General features: G+C 44.9%; 1 protein-coding gene across 2 annotated transcripts in view; it reads right to left on the reverse strand.

Annotated features, from left to right (window-relative positions):
* fbxl9 (F-box and leucine rich repeat protein) overlaps positions 1 to 15,969 on the reverse strand; it is a 47,904-nt gene that overhangs the window by 26,821 nt on the left and 5,114 nt on the right. Inside the window, exons 3-4 of one of the 2 annotated variants that reach the window (XR_010016749.1) lie at positions 15,316 to 15,522; positions 12,819 to 13,079 (exon numbers count right to left, since the gene is read on the reverse strand). Coding sequence is in view for 1 of the 2 variants with exons in the window: in XM_063039163.1 (XP_062895233.1) it covers positions 4,353 to 4,454 (102 nt within the window). In the remaining variant the exon portion in view is untranslated. Of the gene's footprint in view, positions 1 to 4,352; positions 4,455 to 12,818; positions 13,080 to 15,315; positions 15,523 to 15,969 lie in introns of those variants that run through there. The other variant, XM_063039163.1, reaches the window with a different exon arrangement.

The following is a 15,969-nucleotide window of genomic DNA, read 5'->3' on the forward strand; positions in this document are numbered from 1 at the left end:
GTCCGACCTCAGTGGTTGGAAAGATGTTGGAGTCCATTATTAAGGGCGAGATCTCAGGGTACTTGAAGGCACATGATAAAATAGACCGTAGTCAACATGGTTTCCTCGAGGGAAAATCTTGCCCGATCTACTGGAATTCTTTATAGAAATAACAAGCAAGATAGACAAAGGAGAATCAATTGATATTACGTACTTGGATTTTCAGAAGGCCTTTACAAGGCTGCCTACAAGCTAAGAGCCCATGGTATTACAGGAATGAATCTTGCATGGATAAAACACCGGTTGATTGGCAGGAGACAAAAAAAAGGGAACCGCTCCTGGTTGACTGCCAGTGACTAGTGGTATTCCATGGGGTCTGTGTTGGGACCAATTCTTTTTACATTATATGTCAATGATTTTGGATGATGGAATTGATGGCCTTGATGCAAGGTTTGCAGACGATATGAAGATAGGTGGAGGAGCAGGTAGTTTTAGGAAGGTAGATAGGCTAAAGAAGGACTTAGACAGATTAGGAGAATGAGCAAAAAAATGGCAGATGGAATACAGTGTTGGGAAGTGTACGGTCATGCACTTTGGTAGAAGAAATGAAAGGGTTGACTATTTTCTAAATGGAGAGAAAATACAAAAACCTGAGGCACAATGGGACTTGACAGTCCTTGTGCATGATTCCCTAAAGGTTAATTTGCAGGTTGAGTCTGTGGTGAGGAAGGCAAATGCGATCTTAGCATTCATTTCAAGAGGACTAGAATATAAAAGGAAGGATGTAATGTTGAGACTTTATAAAGCACTGGTGAGCCCTCACTTGGAGTGTGCAGTTTTGGGCACCTTATCTTAGAAAGGATGAGCTGAAACTAGAGAGGGTTCAAAGGAGATTCATAAAAATGATTCCAGGATTGAATGGCTTGTCATATGAAGAGAGTTTGATGGTTCTGGACCTGTATTCACTAGAATTCAGAAGAATAAGGGGGGACATCATTGAAACCTATTGAATGGTGAAAGGCCTTGATAGAGTGGATGTGGAAAGGATATTTCCTATGATGGGAGAGTCTGAGACCAAAGGATACGGCTTCAGAATAGAGGGACGTCCTCTTAGAACGGAGATGATGAGGAATTTATTTAGCCAGAGAGTGGTGAATCTGTGGAATTCTTTGCCATAGACAGCTGTGGAGGCCAAGTCTTTATGTATATTTAAGGCAGATGTTGATAGATTCTTGATTGATCAGTGCATGAAGGGATACGGGGAGAAAGAAGGAGACTGGGGCTGAGAAGAAAATTGGATCAGCCATGATGAAATGGCAGAGCAGACTCAAATGAGCCAAACGGCCCAATTCTGCTCCTATATCTTATGAACTGACTTTACAGGTATTTCTTACATCCTTCACATACATAAGGAGTTACATCTCCATCTGAATGTGCAATTTATAGTAATTTGTAATAAATAGTATGTACAACAGGGCAGTCAGTATAGCATAGAAATACAATTAACATGTTGATTGTATCAACATGAATTAATCTGATGGGTTGGTGGAAGAAGCTGTCCCAGAGACTGTTGGTCCTAGCTTTATTACTGTGGTACAGCTGTTACAGTTTATGGTTGGGGTGACTCGGGTCCCCAGTGATCCTTTGGGCCCTTTTTACGCACCTGTCTCTGTAGATGTCCTGAATAGTGGGAAGTTCACATCTACAGATGCTCTGGGCAGTCTACACTACTCTCTGCACAGTTCTGTGATTGAGAGAAGTATAGTTCTCATACCAGGCAGAGATGCAGCTAGTCAGGATGCTCTCAGTTGTGTCCCTGCAGAAAGTCCTTAGGATTTCGGGACTCGTGCCAAAATTCTTCAACGATCTGAGATGAAAGAGGTGCTTTTTTTTAGCGTGTAATTGCCTGCGTGTGTGTGCATGTGTCCGTGATGATGTCTTTTTCATGGCTTTTTACAAGGCACAGAGCGAGAGAGAGAGACTATATGGTGAGCCTCTCCACACAGACATTTTCGCAGTATTTTTCCCTTTATTTCACGAGCTCGAGTTGCGATCGACACTCAATCCGGCACGGATGGAAAGCGTACTCGGGAGCGGACCCGACTGGTTTCAAACCCAGGAACCTCCGCTCCCGGGTCTGGCGCTGATGTCATTGCACCACCAGCCAGCCCGAAAGAGGTGCTTTTATCACCACACAGCTGATATGTACAGACCATGTGAGGTCCTTGGTAATGTGTATACTGAGGAACTTAAAGCTGTTAATCCTCCCAACCCCAGATCCATTGATGTCAATAGGGGTTAACCTGTTTCCATTCCTCCTGTAGTCCACAATCAGCTCCTTTGTTTTTGCGACATTGAGGGAGCGGTTGTTTCCTTGACACCACTGTGTCAGGGTGATTACTTCTTCTCTGTAGGCTGCCATGTTATTACTTGAGGTAAGGCCAATCAATGTAATATCGTCTGCAAATTTAATTAGCAGATTGGAGCTGCGGGTAGCAACACAGTCATGGGTACATAGAGAGTAAAGGAGGGGGTTAGAACACAGCCCTGAGAGGCTCTTGTATTGAGGGTTAGAGAGACAGAGGTGAGGGAGCCCGCTCTTACCACCTATCAACGAACTGACAGGAAGTCCAAGATCCAGCTGCACAAGGCAGGGTGAAGGACGAGGACTCTGAGCTTCTTGTCAAGCCTGGAGGGAATTATGGTGTTGAAAGCTGAACTGTAGTCCAAGAACAACATTCTTACATAAGCATCCTTCTTCTCCAGGTGTGTAAGGACAGTGTGAAGAGCTGTGGCGATTGTGTCATCTGTCGATCAGTTGTGTCAGTAGGTGAATTGCAGGGAGTCCAGTCTGGGTGGTAGCATGCTGCAGATGTAGTCCTTGACCAGTCTCTCAAAGCATTTGCTTACTATTGAGCTGAGTGCGACAGGACGTCAGTCGTTCAGACATGTTACTTTGGTCTTTTTGGGTACAGGGACAATGGTGAATGTTTTGAAGCAGGAGGGCACTCTATACTTGGAGAGAGAGAGATTTAAAATATCTGTAAACACACCTGCCAGTTGTGCCGCGCACATCCTGAGTACCCCCCTGGGATGCTGTCCAGTCCCGCAGCCTTGCGACTGACCACTCATTGGAAACACCTGCGTACTTCAGCCTCAGAGATGATCAAGGTGCAGGTCGCTTCCGCGGCTCTCCTCAGGGGCTCAGTGTTGGCGACATCAAGCGTAAAAAGGATTTAGCTCATCTGAGATAGAGGCTCATCTGAGATAGAGGCAGCACCACGTGTCTGGATCTTGTCCCTGTATTATCGTTTCGATATCTGATGTGACTATCAGTTTCTTGAACGGGAAATGCAAAGGAAATTGCAGAAATCAGCAGTACACTGTAAAGTTGGCATGCAGCCCACAACACGGCTTATGGAATCATCAATATCTGAGTATTTGAATACTCAGGAAGCTTTCCAAGTTGGTACGGTCTCTGTTTCTCAATCACATAGTTCTAAACTACACAAATAAAAAACCTGTTTCAAATTTGAACCATGTTGAGATCCAACTTGCTCAGAACATGATAGCCAAGCTAAGTGCACCTGAGCAAGCCACTCAAACCTCATCAGGACCTATTACACAGCCAATTTAACCCACCCCAATTCACTGATATTCCAATTCCACCTTCAATCCCTCTTATACCTGAGATATGCAAAATTTTTAATTCTTCCTCAATTGGGATATCCTTGATCTCACACTGTCTGCACCACTCCAGATGTATAAATCGTTTCAGACGCTTCCCACTCTCTCCTGAAAGCACTTCTCTCAGACTGCATCTGGCTAAGTGCGCTATTCTCATTCTCTGCTTGGCTTCTGCTAATAGCCTTAGTCTAACTGTAAGCAATGTAATTCAAACTGTAATTCAACTTCATTCAGTGTTGAATGATCTGAGATTTGGAGAAGGAACAGTTGAGCATTACAATCACATGCAGAGTAGGGACAGAAAGCACTGTAAATAATCAATAAATCAGTTAGCACACACACTCCTAATTGGCACCTAAAGACAATGTGTGAAGGTGGAGCCGATCTCAACCCATCATGTCTAAGAGGTGCCAAACCAACTCTTAAATGTGATAAATAAGATAATATGTGAATGGCCGCCACGCAAGAAGCAGTAATCCAGAACCAGAGGTTCTGAAACTAAGGCTACGTCCGCACTAGACCGGATAAATCCGTAACCGAAGCTTTTTCTCTTCGTTTTGACCCTCCGTCCACACTGAAACGGCGTTTTCCTCCCCCGAAAACAGAGCTTTTCTAAAACACTCTCCAGAGTATTTAAATCTGAAAACGCCGGTTGGGTGTTGTAGTGTGTACGGGGTATAAATTACCTGTAGACTGCGATCCAGGGAGGCAGCATACCAGGCTCTGCTCACCAGCGATGCCTCCCTTCTGTCTGATGAGGACAGGAAGCTCAGGATGTAGCAGATGATCTGACAAAAGAGATTGTAGCCATCATCAAAAGTGCCAGATGTACTAGTCCCAATGACTGATAAATGATAAATCTATTTTAAAACTCAACACCACACCCGATGTCTATTAGCACATACTCCAAATCAAAATAACATTTCATGCCATGATCTTAAAAGGTCAATAGATTACTCTTTTAAGTAATAGAACATAGAAATCCACAGCACATTTCAGACCCTATGGCCCAAAATGTTGTGCCAACCATGTAATCTACTCTGGAAACTGCCTAGAATTTCCTTAGTGCTTAGCTCTCTATTTTCCTAAACTCCATGTATCTATTCAAGAGGCTCTTATAAGACACTATTGTATCCACTTCCACCACCACCGTCGGCAGTGCATTCTTCACACCCACCACTCTCCGTGTGAAAAACACCCCTGACATCCCCTAGGTACTTATTTCTGTGCACCTTAAAACTATGCCCCCTCGTGCTAGCCATTTCAGCCCTGGGAAAAAGACTCTGGCTATCCACACGAACAACGCCCCTCATCATCTTATACACCTCTATCAGGTCACCTCTCATCCTCCATCACTCCAAGGAGAAAAGGGCAAATACGCTCAACCTATTCTCATAAGGTACGCCCTCCAATCCAGGCAACATCCTTGTAAATCTCTTCTGCACTCTCTCTATAGTATCCACATCCTTCCTGTAGTGAGGTGACCAAAACTGAACACAATACTCCAAGTGGCATCTGTCCAAGGTCTTATATAGCTGTAACATTACCTCACGGCTCTTGAACTCAATCCCATAGTTGATGAATACCAACCCACCATACAGCTTCTTAACAACACTGTTAACCTACACAGCAGTTTTGAGTGTCCTATGGACGTGGATCCCAAAATCTCTCAGGTCCTCCACACTGCTAAGAGTATAATATAATTAATATTATATTCTTTCTTCAAATTTGACCTACCAAAATGAACCACTTCATACTTATCTGGGTTGAAGTCCATCTGCCACTTCTAAGCCCAGTTCTGTATCTTATTGATGTCTGGCTGTGACCTCTGACAACCTTCCAAACTATCCACAACACCCCCAACCTTTGTGTCATCAGCAAACTTTCTAACCCACCCTTTTACTTCTTCATCTAGGTCATTTATAAAAATCACAAACAGGTAGAGTCCCAGAACAAATCCCTGCGGAACACTACTGGTCACTGACCTCCATGTAGAATACGAACCACCTACAACCACCTTTGCCTTCTGTGGGAAAGCCAATTCTGGATCCACAAAGCAAGGTCTCCTTGGATCCCATGCCTCCATAATTTCTGGAGGAGCCTTGCATATGGAACCTTATCAAATGCTTTACTAAAATCCATATACACTACAACCACTGGTCTACCTTCATCAATGTGTTTTGTTATATCCTCAAAGAATTCAATCAGGCTCGTAAGGCACGGCCTGCCCTTGACAAAACCATGCTGACTATCCCTAATCAGATTATTTCTCTCCAAATGCTCATAAATCCTGCCTCTCAGGATCTTCTCCTACAACTTGCCCACCACTGAAGTCAGACTCACTGTTCTATAATTTCCTGGGTTACCTCTACTCCCTTTTTTGAACAACGGAACAACATTTGCAACCCTACAATCCTCCTGTACTTCTCCCATCTCTATTGATGATACAAAAATCATCACAAGAGGCTCAGCAATCTCCTCTCAGGCTTCACACAGCAGGCTGGGGTATATCGCGTCCGGTCCCTGTGACTTATCTAAATGCTTTTCAAAGACTCCAGCGCATCCTCTTTCTTGATGTCTATAACAGGGGTGTCAAACTCATTTTAGGTCACAGGCCGGATGGGCAAAATGCGACTTCATGTGGGCTGGATCAGTTGTGCGTGCACGCATGCTCCCACAGCTTTCGTTGCCTGCGTTTTTTCAACCTGTGTCTCAGTCTCTGCTATAACTACAAAGCGTTTCACTTTATGAACTTCATTTCTTATGAAGAAGATTGCCGAGCAAGCATTATTTTTATGATTGATATTAACTTATAGTCGTAGGCTACAAGAAGGTTGTGATGAGAGAGAGAAAAATCGATGCTATTTTGGCTAAGATTGTTTTGGGAGCCACACCCTTTTCATTAATAAACCATTTGAAATCAAACATTAGCAGACACAAATGTAGACCTAATGAAACAAATTGTAAATGTAGGCTACACAACTGCACCTAATTTTTATTAGCCTGCTTCCAGCAATCAAACTCAGACAAAAAACACAGTTAGCCTCTAATTTTTATTGAAGTGATCACATTTACAATAATAGAATAGTCAGAAAATGAATGAATCACAATATTATGACACTCGATATTTCATAATGCATTTTGCTTACATGTCGCAGTGCATCGAACACTGTCACTCGTTTTTCACTTGCTGCTTCCAGACACCTGACATCTCTTGGCTTTAACCAGCCTGTCAACATCAGGGACCAGTTTCTGGGCAGCTGTGATTTTCATCATGTCATTTAGATGTCTGTGTGTCAGCTGCGAGCGCAGTTGGGATTTGTTAATGTTCATTATGGAGAACGCCTGCTCACAGAGATATGTTGTCCCGAATGTGCAAAGGATCTTTGAGGCAAAGTCTGTCATCTTGGGGTACATCAGTCCCAGGTATTGATAGAACGAGTCCAGACCCACAGTCTCAAATTTATACTTCAAAGCTGAGTTACACTGGGCACCATCTCCACAAACTCCTCGGTGACGGTCAAAGATGCATCAACACCACGAATAAATATTCCCAATTGAGCTACATCAGTCACGTCGGTGCTCTCATCAATTGCAGTAGAGAAGGCAATAAATGATTTCACTTTGTCTTTTAGTTGACTGTTCAAATCTCCTGCAAGGTCCCCGATTCTCTCTGCCACGGTATTTCTTGACAAGCTGACATTACCAAAAGCCTATCTCTTCTCAGGGCACACCAGCTCAGCCGCCATCAGTATGCATGCTTTGCAGAATTCCCCCTCTGAGTATGGCTTCGACGCAGCAGCTATTTTGTTGGCAATAGTATAGCTGGCCTTGACAGCTCCATCATGAGTCTCTCGACTTTTGGTGAACACTGATTGCTGTTTTTCCAGAGCTGCTTCAAACTCATTTACCTTTTGCGTTCTCAGTCATCCTACATACTTGTCATATTTTTCTCCGTACGACGTCTCATAATGTCGTTTGATATTGTACTCTTTTGCCACAGCCACTTGTTGCGAGCGTATCAGACACACAGGTTTGCCATTGACCTCACAGAAGAAAAAACGATCTTTCCAATTATCGTTGAATATCCGACCTTCAATGTCAAATTTTCTTCTCTTGGAAAGCATTTTGAACCATAGCAGCAAACAGTCTCAGCCTTACTACAGGTGTTACTTACCTGAGTACTCTGTGTGCTTATACTGTGTCTGACGACGTAAGTGGGGCCCTAGTGGTCTTCAGTGCAGGGTGGTAGGTGCTTATGCACAGCGGGTGGTTAACTGCTGCCTATTGTTTTCTAAGTACACACAACAAGCTGCCGGTGCAGCAGGTGGCACAGACAACGGTGGGAGAGAGAGCGGCTGCCGTACAGAGACATAATAAATGGTCGTGAATATACTTTTATTTTCCCCAAATTATCCCGCAGGCCACATTGGACCCCTTCGTAGGCCGCATCCGACCCACGGGCTGGTAGTTTGACACCCCTGGTCTATATGCTCAAGTGTTTCAGTCCACCGTAAGTCATCCCCACAATTGCCAAGATCTTTATTCCTGGTGAATACTGAAGCAAAGTATTCATTAAATACCTCCATTACCTCCTCCAACTCCATGCACACATTTCCACTATCGCACCTGACTTGTCCTATTCTCACACAGCTCATCTTCTTGCTCTTCACATACTTGTAGTATGCCTTGGGGTTTTCCTTAATCCTGCTCACCAAGGCCTTCTCACGGCACCTTCTGGCTCTCCTAATTCCATTCTCAAGCTCCTTCCTAGCAACTTTGTAATTTTCTAGAGCTCTAACAGTACCTAGTTTCTTGAACCTTTTGTAAGCCTTTCTTTTTATTCTTAACTAGATTTTCTACATCCTTTGTACACCATGGTTCTTTAACCCTACCATCCTTTCCCTGCCTTAATAGAACATACCTGTGCAGAACTCCATGCAAGTGTTCCCTGAACATTTTCCACATTTCTGCCGTGCATTCCCTGAGAACTTCTACTCCCAATTTATGCTTCCAAGTTCCTGCCTAATAGCATCATATTTCCCCCTACCCCAATTAAAAGTTTTCCCAAACTGTCTGCTCCTACCCCTCTCCAATTCTATGGTGAAGGAGATAGGGCTGTGACCGCTACCTCCAAAATGCTCTCCCACTGAGAGATCTGACACCTGAACAGGTTCATTTCCCAATACCAGATCAAGTACAGTCTCTCCTCTTGTATTATGTCCTGAACACACCTAACAAACTTCCACCCCATCTAAACCCCTTGCGCTAAGGAGATGCCAATCAATATTAGGAAAGTTAAAATCTCCCATCAAAACAACCCTTTTATTATTGCTCCGTTCCAGAATCTGCTTCCCTATCTGCTCTTCGATGTCTCTGTTACGTCTATAAAAAAACACCCAGTAGAGTTATTGCCCCTTTCCTGTTTCTGACTTCCATGCACACTGACTCAATAGTCCATCCCTCCATGACTTCCTCCTTTTCTGCAGCCGCGACACTATCCCTAATTAGCAATGCCATGTTCCCACCTCTTTTGCCTCCCTCTCTGTTCTTTTTGAAACATATGTCTTCACTATCCAGCTGACCTCTTCTGGAAAGAGCACCCATGCCATTAATTGGCGATACAAGCTCAAGCACAGCACAATCTCTTTGCATGACACTGTAGTGAGATCTCCTTTCAATATCTGGCAAAATCTGTAGACAGTGTAGACACTTTAGAAGTCAGAAGACAGAAATTAAGAAATGAAAGAAACCTTTTTGTGAAGATGTGACTCACAACTGAGTTATTTCCTCTAGTATGCAATAGGAAAGGTCCACTGACAGGTGATTCTTCTCTTCCTCTTTCACTCTGTTTTCCATTTCTCAACTGTAACCTTACTGGTCTACTTAATAGGTACCATTTAAAAGTAAAATATTTACAGGGTGACAGAGAAAGAGCTGGGGAGAAGCCACTAATACTGGTACAATGGGCTCTCCTGCTATGCTGTCATCAATATAAGATTCAGACTGCTCCTTACATCCTAGCAGTGATGATTTCCTGACCCATTTTATGTTGAGAAAGTAAACATGTGCAGGATATTTTAGGGGTCATTCAACAAACTGGTTTATATTCTGCACCACCTGAATGATTAAAAGATTAAAGTCTGTCACTAGCCTTGTGGCCCATCAGGCCAGTGCTTATGCCGGTTTCCGTGGCGTGAAGCAACTGAGAGTACGAGACTCTTCCCCCCGCTCCCCCCCCACCCTGGATAGGATGCCAGTCTATCGCGAGGTTAACCCCCAACACTTTTGCCGGTACCCATTCTCAGCTGGGTAGACTGGAGCATTGTGTGGTTAAGTGCCTTGCTCAAGGGCACACACACTGCCTCGGCCGAAGCTCGAACCCACGACTTTCAGATCGCTAGTCCAACGCCCTAACCACTTGGCCACACGCCACACACCACCCGAATGATCCCCCTGTTATTTATATCAGTTTTCTTTTATCACAATCACTCTGGAAACATGGCATGTAGTTAAACAGGTAAAGTGGCAGATATCACTGATTGAAGGGAAAAATAACAAGTGTTCCAGCTCTGTACCTCAATCCAGTCACTCCTGACGGAAGAGTAAAATCAGTATCAAGTGCAGAAGCGGGAAGATGGCAGCGAAACGCAGCTTGCAGCGGTCACTCCAGTGGTGATATCTGTTATTTGTCAAGTAGGGTGCCGTGTACAATCCTGATTTGATGGAGACGGATGTGAGAGCACGGGGGAACATCTGGTGAAACCTCTGAAATGCCTGCTTCGTTGCTGCTGCTACTGTGTGGTCCAGAATCTTCAGAGGAGAAGGCCCCGAGTCCTCGGCTTTGTTTGTGCTCGGTGGCCGGGGCAGGGTCGAAGCGCTCAGCAGAGGGTGGTGCTCGGACAGGCTGTGTCAGAGGGGCTGGTTGGAGACTCAAAGTTTTCGGATGGACTCAGAGTCCGTTGCAGTCAGGTGCTTCCAATGGTGATGCATCCGCCAGTTGGCGGCGCTTGGAGGTTCATAGCGGGGAGAGTTCCTCCCTTCTGCCACCTGTGTGGGATGATGAGTCTATCGGGACTTTGAGACTTTTTCTTTTACCGTGCCCATGGTCTGCTCTTTATCAAATTATGGTATTGCTTTACAGTGTTGTAACTATATGTTATAATTATGTGGTTTTGTCAGTTTTAGTCTTGGTTTGTCCTGTGTTTTCTTGTGATATCATTCTGGAGGAACGTTGTATCATTTTTTAATGCATGCATTTCTAAATGACAATAAACGAAACTGAACTGAACTGAGAAGTGGGCGAGGGCTATCAAATATCCTGCAGTCCGTTAGATTAGAGCATTCTTTTTCTTTAAGTACCAAAGCTCAAAAATCTAGGCTGACATTTCAATTCAGTTCTCATGGGAGTGCTGCACTGTTGGATGCAGTCCTGGTGGAATGCAGGAAGTCAAAGGCCAGGATTTCCCAGGTAATGGATGTTCTGACATTTTGAGTGCACTGCAGACACTAAATGCTTCTGCGAGATTTCTGGGAGAAGTAAAGCCCCACTGTCGCTACTCTTCATCCTCCTCACACAAGGAGAATGCATCTGTCCAACCCACTTCCCCGCCATAGATTTAGATTAGATTATGAGGACACTCAGTCCTGGTTTATTGTCATTTAGAAATGCATGCGTTAAGAAATGACCCAATGTTCCTCCAGTATGATATCACAGAAACACAGGACAAACCAAGACTAAAACTGACAAAACCACATAATTATAACAATTATAACATATAGTTACAACAGTGCAAAGCAATACCGTAATTTGATAAAGAGCAGACCACGGGCACAGTAAAAAAGTCAAAGTCCCGATAGCCCATCATCTCACACAGACGGTAGAAGGGAGAAACTCTCCCTGCCACGAACCTCCAGCGCCGCAAACTTAATGACGCAGCACCCTGGAAGCACCCGACCGCAGCCGACTCGAGTCCATCCGAAAACTTCGAGCCTCCGACCAGCCTCTGACAGCCAGCACCGAGCACCATCTCTGCCGAGCGCTTCGACCCCGCCCCAGCCGCCAAGCAACAAGCAAAGCCGAGGACTCGGGGCCTTCCCCTCCGGAGATTCTGGATCACACAGTAGCAGTGGCAGCGAAACAGGCACTTCAGAAGTTTCACCAGATGTTCCTCCGTGCTCTTATGTCTGCCTCCATCAAATCAGGATTGTGCACAGCACCCTACTCGACAGATGACAGCTATTCATCACCAGAGTGGCCGCTGCACACTGCATCGCACCGCCATCTTCTCCTCGCACGATTTTCCTGTTCCAATACATCAAGGGAGCAGGAAACTGCAGCAAATGCGAAGGACTGCTTTGGGATCTAGACAAGCAAATGGGATAAAGTCACAATGAGGGCTGACAGAAAGAGAGCCATTGTCTTTGATGCTTGCAGTGCAAGGAAACCATGGCTGCATGGAGAATGCAGGATAGTCAAGGTGTGCCATGACCACAGAAAACCAGGGCATCAAGTCAGAGTACCTCAGCATGGAATAGGCCCTTCGGCCTGATTTGTCTGTGATACCAAGTGATTCCCATATCCCTGTAAACCCCTCCTGTCAGATACTTACCCAAGTGCATTTTGAAAGTTGTTATTGTACCTGCCTCAACCACTTCCTCTAGCAGCTCATTCATATATTCACCATCCTCTGCATGAAGTTGTTGTCCTCCTGTTCCCTTTTAAACCTATCCATCTTACTCCTGCATGCCTTTTCATCACTACCTGAGATTCTGGAACAACAGTAGTGTCATTGGCAAATTTACAGAAAACATTTGAGCTGTGCCTAACCCCACAATCATGAGTGTGGAAAGAGTAAAGAGTAGATCTCTATAGGGTCACCTCTCAGTTCCCCAATTCCAAGGAATAAAGACCTAGATTGCTCAACCTCTCCCTGTAACTCAGGCCCTCAAGACCTGGCCGCAACTTTGTGAAACACTCTGGTTTCCTCAGCTGGATAAATCTAGGAAAGACAATCTCTGGCCCCGTCAAACGTGTGAGATTGAGGTGTGAGTCCATCCCAAAACTCCCTGTTTGTGTGGATGCTGTGTCGTTTGCTACCGTTACAAATTAATGCCACGAAATAACAGACAATACACTGCATATGATTAAGAGAACTATATTTATGAATCTTAACTGAAGGGTTAGTAAAGAATAACAAAAAGAAAAGGGTCCATTCTAATTAAACAGTCAAATGTGCACAAGTTGGAGCTCATCTTGTACTTCTCTGTCACTCGTGTGCTGGACCCTCGGTCAACGTGAAAGCACACACCACCTTCTGAACGTCGCTTCCAATCCATCTCGAACAAACAGGTCTCCCACTGGATCATATGCTTCCACCGATTCTCCCCAGTGTCTTCTCTCTTCATCTCCTCTTGAACAAAAGCCAAAGACCAACCTTATTGTCCCTCACCAAGAAAAACCTCCCACTAATTGGATGGCACCTATTTGACATCATCCTTTACCTTCAACAATAACCCACACAGTCTGAAAGCAGAACAAACAGCTCTTATAGAGCTGCTAAGTGAAATACCTACAGCATAACAGTACAGATGTGAACCCGGGCATTACACTTGTACATCTTCTCTGCACTCATTCAAGTTTCTCTTATAATAGCCTGACCAAAGCTACTTACACTATTTACACCATAAGGTGTAGCTATGGGCACCCGTATGGGTCCTAGCTATGCCTGCCTTTTTGTTGGCTTTGTGGAACAATCTATGTTCCAAACCTATTCTGGTATCTGACCCCACTTTTCCTTCGCTACATCGACGACTGCATTGGCGCTGCTTCCTGCACGCATGCGAGCTCGTTGACTTTATTAACTTTGCCTCCAACTTTCACCCTGCCCTCAAGTTTACCTGGTCCATTTCCGACACCTCCCTCCCCTTTCTAGATCTTTCTGTCTCTATCTCTGGAGACAGCTTATCCACTGTTGTCTACTATAAGCCTACTGACTCTCACAGCTATCTGGACTATTCCTCTTCTCACCCTGTCTCTTGCAAAAATGCCATCCCCATCTCGCAATTCCTCCGTCTCCGCCGCATCTGCTCTCAGGATGAGGCTTTTCATTTGAGGACGAGGGAGATGTCTTCTTTTTTTAAAGAAAGGGGCTTCCCTTCCTCCACCATCAACTTTGCTCTCAAACGCATCTCCCCCATTTCACGTACATCTGCTCTCACTCCATCCTCCCGCCACCCCACTAGGAATAGGGTTCCCCTGGTCCTCACCTACCACCCCACCAGCATCCGGGTCCAACATATTATTCTCCATAACTTCCACCACCTCCAACGGGATCCCACCACTAAGCGCATCTTTCCCTCCCCCCCCCCACTTTCCACAGGGATCGCTCCCTATGCAACTCCCTTGTCCATTCGTTTCCCCCCCCCATCCCTCCCCACTGATCTCCCTCCTGGCACTTATCCTTGTAAGCAGAATAAGTGCTACACATGCCCTTACACTTCCTCCCTTACCACCATTCAGGGCCCCAGACAGTCCTTCCAGATGAGGCGACACTTCACCTGTGAGTCAGCTGGCGTGATATACTGCGTCCAGTGCTCCCAATGTAGCCTTCTATATATTGGCGAGACCCGACGCAGACCGGGAGACCGTTTTGCTGAACACCTACGCTCTGTCCGCCAGAGAAAGCAGGATCTCTCAGTGGCCTCACATTTTAATTCCATGTCCCATTCCCATTCTAACATGTCTATCCACGGCCTCCTCTACCGTAAAGACGAAGCCACACTCAGGTTGGAGGAACAACACCTTATATTCCATCTGGGTAGCCTCCAACCTGATGGCATGAACATTGACTTCTCTAACTTTTGCTAATGCCCCACCTCCCCCTCATACCCCATCTGTTATTTATTTATATACACACATTCTTTCTCTCTCTCTCCTTTTTCTCCCTCTGTCCCTCTCACTATACCCCTTGCCCATCCTCTGGGTTCCCCCCCCCGCTTTCCTTCTCCCTGGGCCTCCTGTCCCATGATCCTCTCATATCCCCTTTGCCAATCACCTGTCCAGCTCTTGGCTCCATCCCTCCCCCTCCTGTCTTCTCCTATCATTTTGGATCTCCCCCTCCCCCTCTCAAATCTCTTACTAACTCTTCCTTCAGTTAGTCCTGACGAAGGGTCTCGGCCTGAAACGTCGACTGTATCTCTTCCTAGAGATGCTGCCTGGCCTGCTGCGTTCACCAGCAGCCTTGATGTGTGTTACACTATTTCTACTGTATGTGGTGGCTCAAACTAGGTATATTTGAAGTAGAGGTTGATAGGTTCTTGATTAGTAAGGGTGTCAAAGGCTACTGGGAGAAGGCAGGAGCGATAATAAATCAGCCAGAGTAGACTCAATGGGCCAAATAGCCTAATTCTGCTCCTATGTCTTATGGTCTTATGGAAATGCTTGGGAAAAAAGAGAGAGTATAAATCACCAAGAAAAAGTGCTGCAGATTTACAGGACTTGGTGCCAGGTAGTATACAAGCATCAGAGTCTGCATGAGCTCATTTACGGACAGCACAGGCAGGAGGCAGGTTGGAATAACTAGATCCAGAGATACCAGCTAGTTCTTAGAGACACCCAATTTAAATAAAACAGTAAAATTCCCCTACCTCTACAGGTAAATCAGGGGCTTCAGCCTCCATGGTTCCTTGAAGTCTATTGTGTTTATAGCATTTTCCTCATAGTCTGCTATATAACACACTGTCAATTAGTCTACAAGCTGGACAACATAGCTGCTCTGCCCTGGCTGGCACAGGTTCTGAAACTTCTTCAAATGATTGCCAGCCATCTTGCTTGTGTGTTGGTCCCAATGTACTCTAACAAAGGGAGAAAAAGATAAACTTCAGCCTTAAACTATTGTCATGTGTTCTTCACCATTTCAAATCAAGTCAATCCCTGATCTGTACTTGGCTGCACTGAACCCTAGCATTAATCCAGATCGAACAACAGTAACTAGGAAATAAAATCAGTATTTACAAACTTGGGTAGGTTTTCTTCCCTATTGTTTAGGCGAACCTTATATGGAAATTTCATACACAGAAAAGTACTGATCTAATCCTGTCAATGCTTTGTAGGAAATAACTTCCAGCTAGATTCCTTTTTAGTAACAGCATGACAGAAACCAGTGAGTTCCTTTGACTAACCTGCTTCCTCAGACTCTATTTAGTCATATATTTTTCACCATAACTGCTAAGTGTTCAACTTTGCTATATTTCAATCTGTTTCACAGCAGAAAGCCTCTACAAACATTTTCTTTTTCCCCT

This window comes from Mobula hypostoma (assembly GCF_963921235.1).
Source record: "Mobula hypostoma chromosome 14 unlocalized genomic scaffold, sMobHyp1.1 SUPER_14_unloc_2, whole genome shotgun sequence".
NCBI classification, from domain to species: Eukaryota; Metazoa; Chordata; class Chondrichthyes; order Myliobatiformes; family Myliobatidae; genus Mobula; species Mobula hypostoma.